The sequence below is a fragment of the Chenopodium album genome, chromosome 25 (assembly GCF_948465745.1).
Source record: "Chenopodium album chromosome 25, dcCheAlbu1.1, whole genome shotgun sequence".
NCBI classification, from domain to species: domain Eukaryota; kingdom Viridiplantae; phylum Streptophyta; class Magnoliopsida; order Caryophyllales; family Amaranthaceae; genus Chenopodium; species Chenopodium album.
In genome coordinates this window covers 33,401,610-33,418,192 of record NC_137858.1, presented here as the reverse complement: position 1 = coordinate 33,418,192, position 16,583 = coordinate 33,401,610, and the positions used below count along the sequence as shown (strand labels likewise).

At 36.3% G+C, this 16,583-nt stretch overlaps 1 protein-coding gene across 1 annotated transcript; it reads left to right on the top strand.

Moving 5' to 3' along the window:
* The first annotated feature begins 1,945 nt into the window (after positions 1-1,945).
* LOC145615648 (vacuolar protein sorting-associated protein 35B-like) lies at positions 1,946-15,123 on the top strand. Its single transcript, XM_081670714.1, has 22 exons — positions 1,946-2,143; positions 2,237-2,333; positions 2,414-2,537; positions 3,601-3,786; positions 4,372-4,459; positions 4,651-4,707; positions 4,804-4,893; positions 4,986-5,108; positions 5,935-6,009; positions 6,083-6,142; positions 8,798-8,914; positions 9,880-10,119; positions 10,188-10,253; positions 12,437-12,526; positions 12,676-12,765; positions 12,896-12,985; positions 13,498-13,566; positions 13,661-13,741; positions 13,852-13,959; positions 14,049-14,152; positions 14,254-14,367; positions 14,501-15,123. The coding sequence occupies exons 1-22, from the start codon at positions 2,051-2,053 to the stop codon at positions 14,709-14,711; spliced, it is 2,373 nt and encodes a 790-aa protein (XP_081526840.1). The 5' UTR covers positions 1,946-2,050; the 3' UTR covers positions 14,712-15,123.
* Positions 15,124-16,583: the final 1,460 nt, after the last annotated feature.

Here is a 16,583-nt window from a genome sequence, read left to right as displayed (position 1 = left end):
GCGAATTCAGAGACTATGGATGACGATTTTATGGAAGAGCAAATTCGATTGACACTTGTTGGAAAGTTATGCATTGTGAAGCCCTTTAATACCGAGGTAATGAAACAAACCTAAGTAAATGTTTGGAGGATGAATGACAATTTCGCGATTAGGTTTCTAGAAACAAACCTCTTTGTTTTCCAATTCTTCAATGAAACAGATAAGAACAAATTACTGGTGTAGATATCTACTTTTGGCCTCCGACAGGAAGTGCAATGGCGATAAATAAAACCATCTTCGTGTTGGATCAATGTGAAGAATACTTATGCATGACTGGTTAAAACCGCAAAGAAACAAAAAGACTAGCCTAACCCAAAAACAAATGCAAACAAGGTCCAATTAACTAAGTCCGATCATAATTAGGCTTAAGCCCGTGCTTAAGATCCAATAATGACAGATTTAGAGGCGCCCAGGTTATATCTAATGCTGCCGCAGGAAAAGTCGCACGCATCTCAATGAGTCGCGCTGGTCTGGCGCGCGCAACTAATTTAGTTGCGCACACCCAGCGCAACTGCTAGTGATGCGCTCGCGGAAGATTCAAAATTTCATAAAAATATAAAATCGAATCTTACCATAATGCCGCGTGCAAGACATCCAGTTAAATCACTTGCGCAGGGATGCCGCACGCAACTCATCCATAACAAAGACGAGGTTTGGGCGGTCCCTCCAACACCACGATCAGAGGGCAGTAACTTTGCGGGGGTTGCCCAATCCTCGGCAGTTCCAGCTTAAGGTTTTCAAATGTGGTTGTTTTTAAAAGGTTGTAATATTGTTATTTAACTTTTTTTTTTTTTTTTTTTTGACGGGATGTTGATATTTAACTTAATAATTATTGGTAGTAGCCTCTGGAACCGGAACCTGTTCAGAACCGCAGGTTCCAAACCCGGAACCTGTTGATCAGGTTCCGGTTCCAGGTAATAAAATTACCTGTTGCAACAGGTTCCGGTTTCGGGTAATAAAATTTTGGACCTAGAACCTATAGGGTACCCTGGTAGTACATGTTCCCTATAGGGTACATGAAATCGGAACCTATATGGTATTAAATATTCTAGATAATTAGTGTTGGTTTGTTATATTTGAAGTAGTTTACTAAAGTTGTAAGCTTTTATTGTGAACATCCATTTTTAAAAATATAGAATTGTCACAATTTATAAAGTAACTATTAAGCTTACTTTGAAAGACAGGGTACCCTGTTTAGGAACCGGAACCTGCAGGTTCCGGTTCCCAATTCTTAGGAACCTGTTGCAACAGGTTCTGGTTCCTATTTTTAGGAACCTGTTGCAACAGGTTCCGGTTCCGAGTACCAATATTTTTACAGGGTACCCTGCTACGCTCACCCCTAATTGGTAGCGTTTATCAAAAAAAAAAAAAAAAAAACTTTTGGTAATTTCAGGGGGTGATTTCCCAAAATAATGTAATAATATAAACTAATTCCTTATATACATTGGTTTAAAAACTATTTCCCACAATACCGTCCACGTAGGCTCGGTTTTAAGGTTCGGTATTTGCAAGCATAAAACCGCTAACATTATTGGCGGTTTTAGCTATCATAGAACCTCTATTGGTATTAGCGGTTCTATGCATAGAACCTCTATTGGTATTAGCGGTTCTTTATGTAAAACCTCTAATACCATTAGCGGTTCTATATAAAGAGTTGCTAGTGAGCTAAAGTAGAGGTTCCATGCATAGAACCTCTAATGGTAATAACGGTTCTATATTGTTAAATTTCAAACCTTGGAACCGATCCTATGTGACCGGTATTGTGGGAAATAGTTTTAAAACCAACTTATTTAGGGAATTAATTTGTATTTTAGCATCATTTAGGAAAATCACTCTAATTTCGAGTAATTTAAAAAATTACTGTCAAAGCAATAATAGTTTTGATCATTCTCCATAACAGTGACTCCGTCTCCCTCAAACCCCAAGTAACATTATCAATCTTCATCTTTCAAACACAACCAACTCCTCCTCTCTCCTCAGCTGACCTATTTCTGCCCAATTCACAGAGAAAATGATAGTCGAAGGAATCGAAGACGAAGAAAAATGGCTTGCTGAAGGAATCGCCGCTGTTCAACAGAACGCCTTCTTCATGCTTCGTGCTGTGGTAAATTTCATCGAATTTCTACTGGATCAGATTCAAAGCATTTCAATTTTTCTTCTTAATTTTGTTTTATTTTGGTTGTTAATTCAATTCTAGGATTCGGATAATCTCAGAGAAGCTCTCAAGTACTCCGCTCAAATGCTTTCGGAGCTCCGAACCTCTAAACTGTCTCCTCACAAGTATTTCGAACTCTGTGAGTAATCTAATGTGTGTATGAATTTTTGCAGATTTTTTTTTGAATTTTTTCTGATTTTTTTGATTGTGTTTTGGAAGATATGCGAGCTTTCGACGAATTGAGGAAGCTGGAAATGTTCTTCAAGGATGAGAGCAGGCATGGTCTTTCAGTTTCTGATCTCTATGAACTTGTTCAGCATGCTGGCAATGTGTTACCGAGGCTGTAAGTCTTAAATTACGAACTCATTTTCGCAACTGTGTATTAAATGTTGCTATTGGAGAAATGCTATTGAGATTTTAACAATTATAAGGCTGATCATGGAATTAATTTGATTTGACTTTGAAATTTACGCCGTCTCTTGATGCGCCTTAGGATGATGTAGTTACTGATTGTTCAAATCCTGAATTATTGATATTCAAACTCTAGAGAAATATTGAAACCGAGAATGAGTGAAATGAACCAAAGTTAATTAATAAAATTGAAGAATGTTTTATGCTATGGTTCTGAAACTAGCCGGTTCTTCTATGAGGTAAACTTATCTTTGTGTTTAGATAGGAAGACTTGTATATATGGGCTTCCGTTAATAGTCTTTTGGCTTGTAAGACTAGCTGAAATAGATAGAGGTTTATGTGGAAAGTCTTTACATGATACAATGCTTATCAATGAGATGGTTTTTAGCTGTTTATATCTAATATAGGCAATGTGTACGTGTTTTCTTATGAACTGTCATTCTTGTAGAGGTTGTCATAGGCTATTTTGTAACCCAAGCAGTATATTATTATGTTATCAAATTAGAAACTTTCTACATTTAATTTGTGTTTCCAAAAAAAAAAAAAAAAAAAAAATTTCGGCAAGTTTCTTTGTCTTTGTAATGGGGTGGTTTCCTCGAAGAAACTTTGAAGAAAATTTTCACTTGTTTCCGGTGAAGAGTTGGCAACTTTCTCTAATTCATTGAATTGAAATGTGAACCCAAATCTTTGTTGTTTGAGTGTATCATGTTTTGAGAGTGTAGTGTAGTTCTGGTGCCAATTTTGTAGTGATGATGGTTTAAGCCATACTGCTTTAAGTGCTTATCTTAGTCTATAGCTTGCACTTTAAACTAATGCTGACCATTGCATTGGAAACTATAGCAGCAAATGGACAACTAGAGCTAGACCTTACAGTGATCTTCACCTTCCTTTTTGTGAACTTGTTTGTACTGATGCCTTGATTGGAATTCATTTTTGTTTTCTATTTTTGTTTTAATGTTGGAGTAATATTGGTAAATTTAATGTCGAATCACCAGGTACCTCCTTTGTACTGTGGGTTCTGTTTACCTCAAATCAAACGAGGCTTCCTCTAAAGATCTTCTGAAAGACCTTGTTGAGATGTGTCGTTCTGTTCAGCATCCTATTCGTGGTCTTTTCTTGAGGAGCTATCTTTGTCAAGTCACAAGAGACAAGCTTCCTGATATTGGTTCTGAGAATGAGGGGTGGGTGTCTGTTCCTTTTTTTACTCTCTTGTTCAAATACGATATGTTTGCAAACATCTTGTTCTTATAAGGATGTAGCTTTGACAGAGAACGATGAAGTAGATAAGTTTGTAAATGATTAGTTTCTTGAGGATCTTTGTTTGTCAAGCCACTAAAGACAATCTTCTAGTCTTATCATACATCCATGACTAATTCTGCTTAAGTTTCTTAAACAGCTACACAGTAGTAGAATGATTCATTAATTTTCTTAGTGTACACAGAACACTTGTATTGTGAAGGTGTTTATGGATCACTAATGTGCAAAGGAGGAATATGATTTTGATTCATCTTTTGATGTATAATTGACTGTATCATCTTTCGGTTTTGTTGTCTCATCAACACTGTAGTAAGGCCTTTTATCCACCTCTTCCTCTTATTGGCTATAACCCCTCCTGTAGACCCAACAGTTGGCTGGGCTATGAGATTTCCTTCACCGTTTTTTTTTTTTTTTTTTTTTTTTTTTTTTTTTTTGTTTTATTATTATTATTATTATTATTATTTTTTTTTTACTAGCGACTACTTCAACTCTTAAGTATTTTATTTCAGAGATGGAGATTCAGTGATGGATGCTGTGGATTTTGTGCTGCAAAACTTTACGGAGATGAATAAACTTTGGGTTCGTTTGCAGCATCAGGTTTGTTTATCCAAGACTGTATATGCTAGTATTATGCTATGCATGGCACCATTGTACTTGCATGCCATAAAGGTAAGAATGTCTCATAAGGACATGATGTTTGGCCATGCAGGTGTTTTGGTGCTTGTAAATGATTCATGTTCTTTCATGATCCTGAGTTGAGGACTTCAATCAAGCTTTCTGGTCTGCAGGGGTCAGCTCGGGTAAAAGAGAAACGAGAAAAGGAGAGGAATGAGCTTCGTGATCTTGTAATCTCATTTTCCTGAAGTGAGTTCTTCTTGGATTTAGTACTTTGTACCCCAGCTATTAATGAGATTTTATTTTTTTGCCTGATAATTGACTAGGTTGGGAAGAATTTGCATATACTAAGTCAAATAGAGGGTGTTGATCTTGAAATGTACAGAGATACTGTTCTCCCCAGAATCCTAGAGCAGGTTAGAACACGGTGTTCTCCTTAATTGTCATTTTCTATAATGCTATATAAGCTATCCTCTCAAATTTTCTGTACAAATCATGGTATGTATAGGTTGTAAATTCTAAAGATGAGCTTGCTCAACATTATTTGATGGACTGTATAATCCAAGTTTTTCCGGATGAGTATCACTTGCAAACGCTTGACGTATTATTAGCTGCTTGTCCTCAGCTTCAGGTAGTAATTTAATATGCCTGCCCAACATAGATTGTTCTGATCCTCAAACCCTATCCCCAGGATGTGTTCTATTGTTCTGTATCTGGAAGTACACTCTGTTCTTTTTGTTTAATTTGTTTTGCTTGTTTGGAACAATCAACGAATTACACATTTCATCTGCAACTAAAACCAGATAATTATCTTTTATTTTACTAACAAAAGATGGCTAAGGCCTTCTGCCTAGAAGGTTTTTAAGACCTTTGGCTGGGAAGAATTTAGATACAAGTCATAGTACTCATTCAAGTAATTTATACTCCAGAGCAGGGGAGAAAAGTAACAATATCATAACAACAATAACGCTTTAAATATTTTTAGAAATAGTTCCAACTGTCCAAGTATGATTAAATAAGATGAAGCAAACGATCGCAGTCATTCAAGAGGCTTGGTTGAAGACAGGGATGCTCTTGAATAATGCCTGATGTAAATTTGTTTTTCAATATTCTCAAAAGTTACGTTATTCATAGAAGACAAAGAGAACTTCCTGGGAAATTTTTTACACACTAGTTCCAAGCTCAAGAAAACTATACCACCATCATTGTTTGGAGTGTAAACTCTGTTCTAACCTCCAATGTCTTCCTTGTTAATTCTTGCTGGCCCAAACACTTTTAACTGAAGTTTGTTGACTTCTTTGTCTTGGGGTGTTTGAAGGGTTAAGGAATAGGATTGATATTTTGTTTATGTATTCCATGATTTGAAAAAATGATAGTGGATTCTTGCTAGTTGCTTTCATTAAAGTTTCTATCTAATTGACACTTCAGCACTTCCTTACAAACTGTTTTATATGCAGCCGACAGTTGACATCAAAACTGTGCTATCTCAGCTAATGGAGAGACTTTCAAACTATGCCGCATCAAGTATAGAAGTAAGTTACTGTCTTACTTCATTGTTTTTGATGCTATCAGCTTGTTGAGTGTTGACTATTAAGTATTTTGCAGGTATTACCTGAATTCCTGCAAGTGGAAGCTTTTGCTAAATTAAACAATGCCATTGGAAAGGTAAATACTGAATTTTATATCCTCATTCAAATGTGATATGCTGTTTTTTGCATGTGTGATTTATTCATTTACTTAGTCAGGTTTTTTAATGCTTAAGTTGCTGCTAGGAGTTGACTTGAGAAAAAGTGATAGGCAAGTAGAATGCTGCTTGCAATATAACTTATGAGTATATATGTTGTCTGCAGTTGAAATATAATAATGTAGTGCTCTTGAAATACAAAGCACCATTAGTGTTGAGACTTGAAGGCCCCAATCTTATCTAGTGGCTTATCTTCTGAAGAAATAAAACAATTTTTTTTTTTTTTTTCTGAAAATTTGCAGCACTTGCAGATGTAGCAACTTGCAAAGATTTGCTTAATGTTATAGCTTCTTAACTTTCTTTTACTCCCACCTAACTTCCAGAAGTCCATAGCTGCTACCATAACCCTTACTTTCCTTCATTTTTTAGTCTTTGCAAAGGTTTGCAATCCAAATCAAAGCATACTCACTTTGGCAATCAACTCTATGTCTGCAAGTTTTGTTCCATCTCATATTCAAATCTCTATAGGCTAAAGGCAACTAGTAATGAAGGAAAGATAAGAAGCTATAAGGAAAAAATAGAAACTTTTTTTTTTTTTTTTCACAGTGATAATAGCCTCAATAGAGATCTATCCTGTAATTTCATTGCTTGTTGATACATTATCAAATAAATTTGCCTCGATAAAATCAAAGGTGGTGACAATTCGAACATTGGGAGATGAGATAAGGTGTGGTGCTAACTTTGTAGCTGTGTGGTCCAGCAGCTTTTAGAGGCATAGTTGTGAACCCCACATTGCACAAAAACTGTAGGGAATATTTCAAGCATCCCAAACTTGTACTCCATTGTGATCATGCAATCAAGCATGGTGGCGTCCAAAGGGAAGGAAGCTAGAGCAAAAGAGTCGCCAACAACTTCAATGTGCTAACTTTGTACCTGTGTGGGGTTCAAGTGACCTAGGATTGTGCAATGTGCGGCAGGAGGAACCTAAGTTTGCTTGATCCGGATAGCTGACGAGACACAAAAAGTGGATTGTGTCTTTAGGGTGGGTAGCCAATAAACGACATCGCTGTTCTGTGGGTGTATGGCAGAAATTGAGAATTGTTTGGGGGGGGGGGGGGAAGGTTGGGGAGAGAGTGGGTGTTACTGCCACTATGGAAGGATTGAAGGGGTATCAGGTGTGGTGTTGGAGCCAAGAAAGACGAGATAGAGAGACTGGAACTGATGGGTTCTTGCCTTCTTGGTGTACGAGAGAAAAGGCTAACTAGTGGTCGGGAGTGGTCGCTAGTGAAGATGTTGTGCTGCTGGCCGCACTGCATGTCAAGGAATTGAGAGGTGGGGATAAAAGCTGTTATGAATTTGAATTTTTGGGTACCTGGTTGGTTTTTAAATGAGTAACGTCATCCAAGTATATGGTTAATGCCCTTAATGGAAAACAACGCCTAAGTAAACTGCTTAAGACCAGCGCATCACTTACTGAGTTACTGGCTACTACCGAGTTGCTCTGTTGATAGAGGCTTCAAAGTTTTTCCTGAAACTTTTAATGCCATCTTGCTTAGAGCTCTTAATATGTAAAATAAGGAGCTTACTTTGAGGTGGAATTTACTTTGAGGTGGAGCAAGATGGAGAGTAATGCTGGAAACTTTCATGTTTGTTTTAACAACCCCCACCTCTTCTTTTCGGACGCCTTCCTTTCTTTTTCCTCACTCTATTTTTGCTGTTGGGTGGGACTTGGGAGGGACTAAGACAAGGATCAAGGATTGTTGGTCATTATCAGAACCTAGTCCTTCGGGATAACCTAGTATAGATAAATCTGGGAATTTCTTCCTAATACATACTAATAGAAGGTTATGGACAGACTTTTACTAGGGGATCTAACAAGTTTGTTAGTGAATTTATAGAAGATCATTCTTTTAGGATAAATGTTGCTGTACAATCCTTGTTACAACTCTCTGTACCATTTTGATGGACATCCTTTTTGGAGGTATGTTAAACCTACATCTGTAAAATTCTCTATCACTATGTTTGGTTAGCAATAGTGAAGGGAAGGGGGAAAGAGAAAGAGGGAAGAGAAAGGGGGGGGTGAGGTAAGGGAAAGAGAGATCTTTCAGATGTCTCCAACAATAGAGGGGTCTGTTTTCTATAAAGGGGGAAGAAAATGGATCCCTCCATGTCCTTTCCCTACCTTTCCTTATTTACTTATTCAAACCCTCCAGATGCCCTATTAAAATATAGTTTATCTGATAACTGACTATTTGTTGACGCTTGCTACTTATGTTATGTTGCTCTTTTATACTACATGCCACTTTTGGTGTTCGCTACTTTCTCTCTTGGGTGTGTCTTGCTTGAATTTATGTGCGCATCTAACAATCCAGGCTCTACCTTTTGGAAAAGCAAAAGCCTAGTGAACATATCTCTTATTGTTTTTATTTTTCTGCTCCTTTGCTTGGATCTTTCATATGGTATGTTTGTGTGTTGAGGTGAAGGGTTTGCTTTATTATGGTAGCTTACCCTTTTGTTTTCTTCTTTCATCGTGTGATTTTATTTCTCTCGTGGGATTGTCTTTTGTCACAATCTGGATTCATAAAGCTGTTAGCATCTTGAAAATTGATATACTACGTAAATTATTTCACTTTCAGATTATCGAAGCACAGATTGACATGCCAATTGTTGGAGCCATCACTCTATACACCTCTCTTCTTATGTTCACTCTCCGTGTTCACCCTGATCGCCTGGATTACGTGGATCTAGTTCTGGTATGTTTTGTATGTTTAAACAAAGAAACCTTTTGTTTTCTTCGGAGTAACTGATTGTGCTTGTGCCAGTGTAATATGCATTCATAATTTTTTAGTCATTGATTTAATGCATAGGCCCTTAGGTTTGCATCTTGATGTTCCCACTTGAAATGTATAGAATTTTAAAAGTGGACATAACCTTTGAAGTATTACTTGCTTAACTCATGATCTGATGTAAGTCCTCCATTTCAATTTAGTTGACACATTTCCTTGGGCACGTTTGCCAACACATGATTTCAAACATCAAATCTCTGATTACTAATAAGAAAAAAAAATATAGAGAGATTATATTTGGAAAAGATACATTGGAATGAATGTAGCACGATCATCCTTTTTTTTTTTTTTTTTGTGTGTGTGTGTGTGTGTGTCAAGTATGAATCACAAAAAGAAATCAAAGTTATGTGAATACTTCCCCGAGTCTGTGTCAACAAATATGAAATGGAAGAAGTAGCTTCAAGTCAACAGCTAATCTAGTATTCTGTAAACTACATGTAATAGACTCATGCTTGCTGGATTATCAGACACACCATTAACGCAGAATACAAATGGAAAAGATCGAATCTTTGATTGAAAATGTTGAAAAGCAGGGAATTGTACAAGCTAGCAACTTTAGGATGCCAATCTCTATTAGTGACTTTAGGTCACCACTCTCAAAATAGTGACTTGAGGTCACCACTCTCAAAATAGTGACTTGAGGTCACAACTCTCTAAGTATATACTCCAGAATTCTGCCTACTGTTTTCTTTCCCCTCCCTCTCAATTTATACTAAGGACTATTAGCCTAGTGAAGTAAAAATACTAGACTACCCATATTGCCCCTCCTTCGGTTAGTCCATTACACTACATAAACACATTGGACCCTTTGTGTGCAACTTTGCTTTTGTTAATCAATCAGTGATCAATTTGATCGAGTTGTTTCTATGCAGGGTGCATGTGTCAGGAAACTTTCAGGGAAGCCAAAGCTTGAAGACAGCAGAGCAACAAAACAGATTATTGCACTATTAAGTGCTCCACTAGACAAGTATAATGATGCAGTTACAGCACTTACACTTTCTAATTATCCCCGCATCATGGACTACCTTGATCATGACACCAACAAAATCATGGCAATGGTTATCATACAAAACATCTTAAAGAACTACACTTGCATTTCCACTGCTGACCAGGTACGATCCTCTGCTCTTCTCATCTATGATCAGTATAATTTCTAGATCTGAGGTTCATTCTTTTGCAGGTAGAGGCACTATTTGAGTTGATCAAGGGACTTATCAAAGATACAGATGGAATCTCAGTGGATGAGGTTAGATTTCTTTTTGCTTCCCTTTTTTCTCTTACAGTAAAAGTATAAATCACGTATATATAACTTTGATAATCTTTACAAAGGTCTTGGGCATACATGGGAACTCTAAACTGGCATCCATGCTTTAGTTTGGTTTCAATCTAAACACCTGACTTGTGCACTATTGTTTTAAAACCAAACCTATGAGTGAACCTCTAATCATGTTCTATATCTGCTCTGAAGTTGCATCCTGATCCAAGTGTACCTGCTTTTTAAGGCTTCACTTTCTAGCTTGTTAAGGTGCTCTCAATCCTAAGATTGCTTTCTTGGTTTTTGCACTTGGTGAACCATTGACTCACTTCTCATAACTTCTGCTAATTACATCAAGTTAAATTTTAATCTTGACATTCTAGAACAATGTGGAAACTACAATATTGAGCTGCAGTAGACCAGCAGTAGATGAGCCAATATCCTCTCTGCAAAACTAACTACTGTACCTGAGAAATATGGGCTGGTGACACCCATGCTTAGTCAAATAGTCCAATCAATCTTTTCTCCACTGCATTTATATTAGTGTCGTTGGTGATACCAAACATCTATGTTCTTAACTGAAAAGTTCTCATCAGGACTGATTTGTTGCACCCGCTTATCAGGATTGGAGTGAGAGTTCTTAGTTGTATGAAATTCTTGTTTGACCTTTCAACTCCAGACGTGAGAAGGTTTAGCAGAGACCTGAATATGCTCTACATAGGATCTGTGATATTCTTCATTACATAGGGTAGTCTTAATCAACTCTATTTATGCCTCATCTAGGCTACATTATTTTGTCAAGCAGGCTACAACTCCCTGTTTTATCTTCATCCTTGGTTACTTAGTATTATGAAAAATACTTATTGTTTAGATATTAATTGCTAAAATCCTTGCATTAATGTGTGCTGTGCAAGTTTTAGAATGGGAATATAAACTTTTGTAAATAACTAAAGTTTAAAATAGAGGCACCCTCATAATTAGTGTGAAAAAATAGGTTTCTAATAAGAATTTTGTTGTAGAGGCTTTATTTTGAAAACTTTTTTCCTTAGAACCATAACTGTGATGACATTGAGATGTTGTGATATGAAAAGTTTTCTTGTTGAGATCAATTCCTCCATTACAAAAATATCTACCAATAATCTTTTGAAAACCTAAGCGTTAAAACTTACCACTTGATCTCACTGCGCTGCCGTGCTGGTGACTTTATAAGCCAGTATCTTCTTATATTCCTCATTATGAGCTCATTTTTCCACTGGAATCAAGTGATGTATCATTGCCTCATAAGTGATGCCAAACAGATACATATAATTGCCTGACATGATCTTTACTTGGTCTACCAAACAGATACAATCTGTAAGGGTGGGATTTTATTTCTTTGTTCTCTCAGCTTGACAGATTCATTACCCTTAATTGAGCAGTATTGTCTCCAGGTGAAGTTTGTAAATTCTTAAACTTGAAAATATGTTCTGAGCCAAGTTCTTGTCAAATCAGTCAACAACAGTGTGTAAAATATGTTCTTAACCAAGTGAAAAAAAATCACTCAAAATTCCCAAGTTACCTTTTTATGTTTAACTTTGCCACAGGCATTGTCAAAATCATCAGTGTAGCTGCTCCAAGGCTTCATTAACCTCTATTTTTTGTGGCAACAAGTTAACAACCATCTCATTATCCTAAGGGGTTGTTTGGTTCATAGTTAGAAAGGAAGATAAGCAGAAAGGAAGTCACTTGGGAACTTTAATTGGAGGTAGGCTCTCAGGCAGTTCCCAGTGTCGGCATGTGGTAAATAAATCCAGTTGTCAGTAATAGTGATTAAAAGTGGTTAAGACTTAACAGTTGATGATGGAGGCTATGGTGGTAGTGGTGGAAGTGCTGTGGTGGAAGCCATGGTAAATTTGGTATTGAGGCCAGGGATTAAAGGCCAGAAGTTAGTATAGACTGAGTTGTCTGTTGGACACGAATACAGAGGAAGGGAATGAAAATAGTGAGCTAAGCGCTAGCTAAGAGAATCAGTAGAGTATATTCCCTTTTGTTTCAATATTCTCTAAATAAATAAATAATCTTGTAATAATTAAGACACCATTGATTTTTGGACAAAGTTTCTTCTTTTTCTTCTTATTCTAGGGTTTCATCAAATGGCTGATATATGTTTTTCTTTCTTACTTTTCTGCCAATAGCTAGATGAAGAGGATTTCAGCGAAGAACAGAATTCTGTTGCGCGTCTTATCCACATGCTATATAATGATGACCCTGATGAGATGTTGAAGGTAATAAGTTCTTCATGGTTATTCACTCCTCCCCCCAGAAGAAAAAGTGAATTGTGGTTATCTTTCGTAACACCTGTCTTCTTAGGCTTCATTGAATTCAAGCTCACTATTCATCAAAGACTTCTCATGAATTGTGTTTTTTCTGTCAGATTATATGTACTGTGCAGAGACATATCATGTCAGGAGGACAAAGGCGGTTACCCTTCACTGTTTCACCTCTTGTTTTTTCTGCACTCAAGGTTTTTATTTTTCTACTGTTTTGTTAATTTGACGTAATTTAGTTATATACAGTTTTTGATATTTCTGTATCTCTGTGTGCTAAATCTGAAGGATTAATAGTTATGCCATTATGATTTATTTTGTGATCAGTTGGTTAGGCGGTTACAAGGTCAAGACGGTGAGGCAGATGGGGAAGAGGCACCTGCTTCGCCTAAAAAGATATTCCGGTTAATGAATCAGGTATCTTTTTAGTAGCAACAGTTGTGTAGATCGAAGTGGAAGATTAGGGGAGGATGAAGGTGATCATGAGATTCATGACAAAAAAACTACTTTCATTCTCTATAGTGAGGGTATTAACTATTAAGTCCTAGGCCCCAAAAAAAAAAAATACACATTGGAACAGATGAGCAGAAAAAAAGTAATACGGATTATATTTCTTTCTCCTACTTCAGTCGTCTCTCTTACTCATTTCATAAGTAGAACACAAATTAATATTTTTTTTTTTTAAAAAAAAAGGTTCTGAATTTCGTGTAGCTGAAAAACAAGTAGGCCAACATGTTCTTTTTTTTTGCATCTTGTTTACTGAATGCATATTATTTCATATCAACAAAATTATTGTTTAAATGCACAATAAAGAAATGATTTCCTATGTTTTGCGTTACTGTCTTTTTGCCAGGATTTCTTACTTCATAATGGCAACACTGATGGGGTGATTTCTATGCTTTGATTGATTTGTAATTTTCTGGTTTCAGACTATAGAGGCTCTTTCAGCAGTTCCATCCCCTGATCTTGCATTGAGGCTGTATTTGCAATGTGCTGAGGTGTGGTAACAGGCCAAATATATAGTTATGAGCTATCAAATTAACCATGGTAGCTTTTTTAACACGCATTTGATGTTCTTTTTTTATACTATAGGCTGCCAGCGATTGTGACCTTGAGCCCATAGCATATGAATTTTTTACCCAAGCATTTATTCTCTATGAAGAAGACATTGCGGTGATTTTGTTTCTCTTCCTTTTCATCTAAATTGTTTATCTACTTGAAGAAGAAGAGTTCCACAATTTGTTCGAACTTTATACTCATGACTGTTTCTGTTGTTAATTTAGGACTCCAAAGCACAATTTACAGCCATCCATCTTATAATTGGTACTCTACAAAGGATGAATGTGTTTGGTGTGGAGAACAGAGATACTCTGACTCATAAGGCAACAGGGGTACAACTCCTCTCTTAATGTGATAAACCAATCTCTGTGAAGCTCATTATCTGTTTCCTCATAGCTGTTGGTTAACATTTTTATTTCAGTACTCTGCAAAACTATTGAAGAAGGCTGACCAATGCAGAGCTGTTTATGCATGCTCTCATCTCTTTTGGGTAGATGATCAAGATGGTATCAAGGATGGAGAAAGGTACACCTGTTTTCTTTTTTAAATGCCGGCCCTACAGGGCTTTTTCTCATCAAATTTGAATCTTGTTTCTGTGCTAAGAGTTTTATCTGTGATGATATCAGGGTCTTGCTATGCCTCAAGCGTTCTTTGCGGATTGCAAATGCTGCTCAACAGATGGCAAATGTGACACGTGGAAGTAGTGGACCAGTTACCTTGTTTGTTGAAATTCTGAACAAGTTAGTTGCTCTGAGAAAAATAATGCCATGCTATCTTATCATGCTTCTGTGGTCTTTGAATCCTCTAGTGCATTGCTTTACCTTTTTGTTTAATCTTTAGTTCTGATGTATCAAATGTTAAACTCACGAATAGGTATCTCTACTTCTTCGAGAAGGGAAATCCAAAAGTTACAAGTTCAGCAATCCAAGGCCTTGTAGAGTTAATAAGAACTGAAATGCAAAGTGACACATCAACTCCCGATATAGCTGCCACTGCCTTCTTTAACAGCACTTTGCGGTATATCCAATTCCAGAAACAGAAAGGAGGTGTAATGGGTGAAAAGTACGAACCAGTTAAACTATGACTATCCACGTCTGATCCATGTATGAAGGTCTAGTTTTACTTTGCAAGCTAGTTAAGCCAAGTTCCAAGTAAATATAACCGTAATGGACAAGGATGCTGTGACAGCCTATACGAAGATACTGCTTGCTGGACCAAGATGAAAATAGTTTTTTCAGAATGTCAAAATTGTATGCTATGCTCAAGTTGTATGTAGATTTATTTATTTTTCTTTCTTTTATTCTTCTCTCTTTTAAAATGTATGAGTTGATTTCTTTTAACATAATAAGCCCCCTCAGAAGACTAGGAAGATGTTCAACTTCTGGAGTTCTGGGGTAAACATTTGTATAATAATATATAGAAAGTTTGGAAACATACTGATCGATTAATTGATTTCATTTCTCATTCAAGTTCCTATAAATATTTTTCTTTCTTCACATCCCTTCTTTCACATTTATTTGTAAGTTCTGTCTGCCATTGGTTATAAATACCTCATCTTGATCAGGTGGTGAACTATAACATAGCTGGTAGGATGAGAGTTATAAGTTGATATCGCGATCTGTTGGAACACAGGTTAGCAAAATAACATAAAAAATCAACCTGATATTTCAACGTTCTTTGTGGTTCAGCAATGCATAGCTTTAGAACCCTTAAAATCACCAGAGATAGCGAGGGGCTGTGACTGTGGATATGGTCACCTTCCACTTCGACCGCTTGTTGGAAAGAAGAAGCCATTCTGAAGGGTGGGCGTGGCATTTGCACTTAAAGTACCTGTTTCTCCCTTTTTTCATAATGGCATAGTATTATTCATAAGTAGAGCTGGCAAAAGTTGACACGACAACACGACATGAACCGGACACGAAAATATTGGGTTATGTTAAAGGTTTTCTACACGTTTAATTAAATGGGCCAACACGACACGACACATTCATTCAAACAGATCGGGTTGGTGTTGAGATTTTTAACACAAAATCAACAAAATTCAACCTGCTTAAAAAGCCTAATAAATTATGGATATTTGGATAAATTTATTGAATAAGGCTAATATTTTTCATACTACCTCCGGTCCAAGTTAGTTGCAACTTTGGAATATTTTATATCTCACAAATAATACCCCAAAGTTGCAACTAACTTGGACCGGAGGTAGTATAACATTACAAGTCTATAACACGACACGAACCGAACACTAAAAAAGCGGGTTAGTGTCAAGGGTTTCCGACACGTTTAATTAAAAGAGTCAACATGACACGACACACTTATTAAATTGATCGGGTCAGTGTTGAAGCTTTCTAACCCGTTTAATTTCGAATACGAACACAACACGACACGGTTGCTAGCTCTTTTCATGACTTAATACAAAGTACGAAGTACATTAGATTCTGTGGTACACAATGTAAGGCAAAAGCTTACAAAATTTTATAAAGGGACATCCTAGCCTACTTGGAAACAATTTACTCTAGAAAAAATCCCCTCCTTTAAAAAAGTTTGAGATAACTCCTATAAATACTCTCTTTGTCCCAAAATTATATTGAACCTTTTTTTCGCTATTCATATAAGTTTGGCAATAGTTTTTACGTAAAACATATTTGATCATAAAGTATGGTTTTTTAGTTTTTATTTTATGGATCATAAAATAAATATGTTTTTAGATAGGTTAATAATAAGGTTTATTTTATTAATACAAAAGTTTCACAATATTTTGTCAACAAAAAAAAAAGTTTCACAATATAACTTTTTCTTAATATAATTTTCATTAATATTAATTATATAATAATAAGGTCAAATACTCAAATTAGTGCATTGACATGTGTACAAAGTTTGTCTGTGTAAGTTATTTAGGGACATTGGGAGTAACATGTAAACAATTATATTGTACTTATTTACCCTTGGTAATATA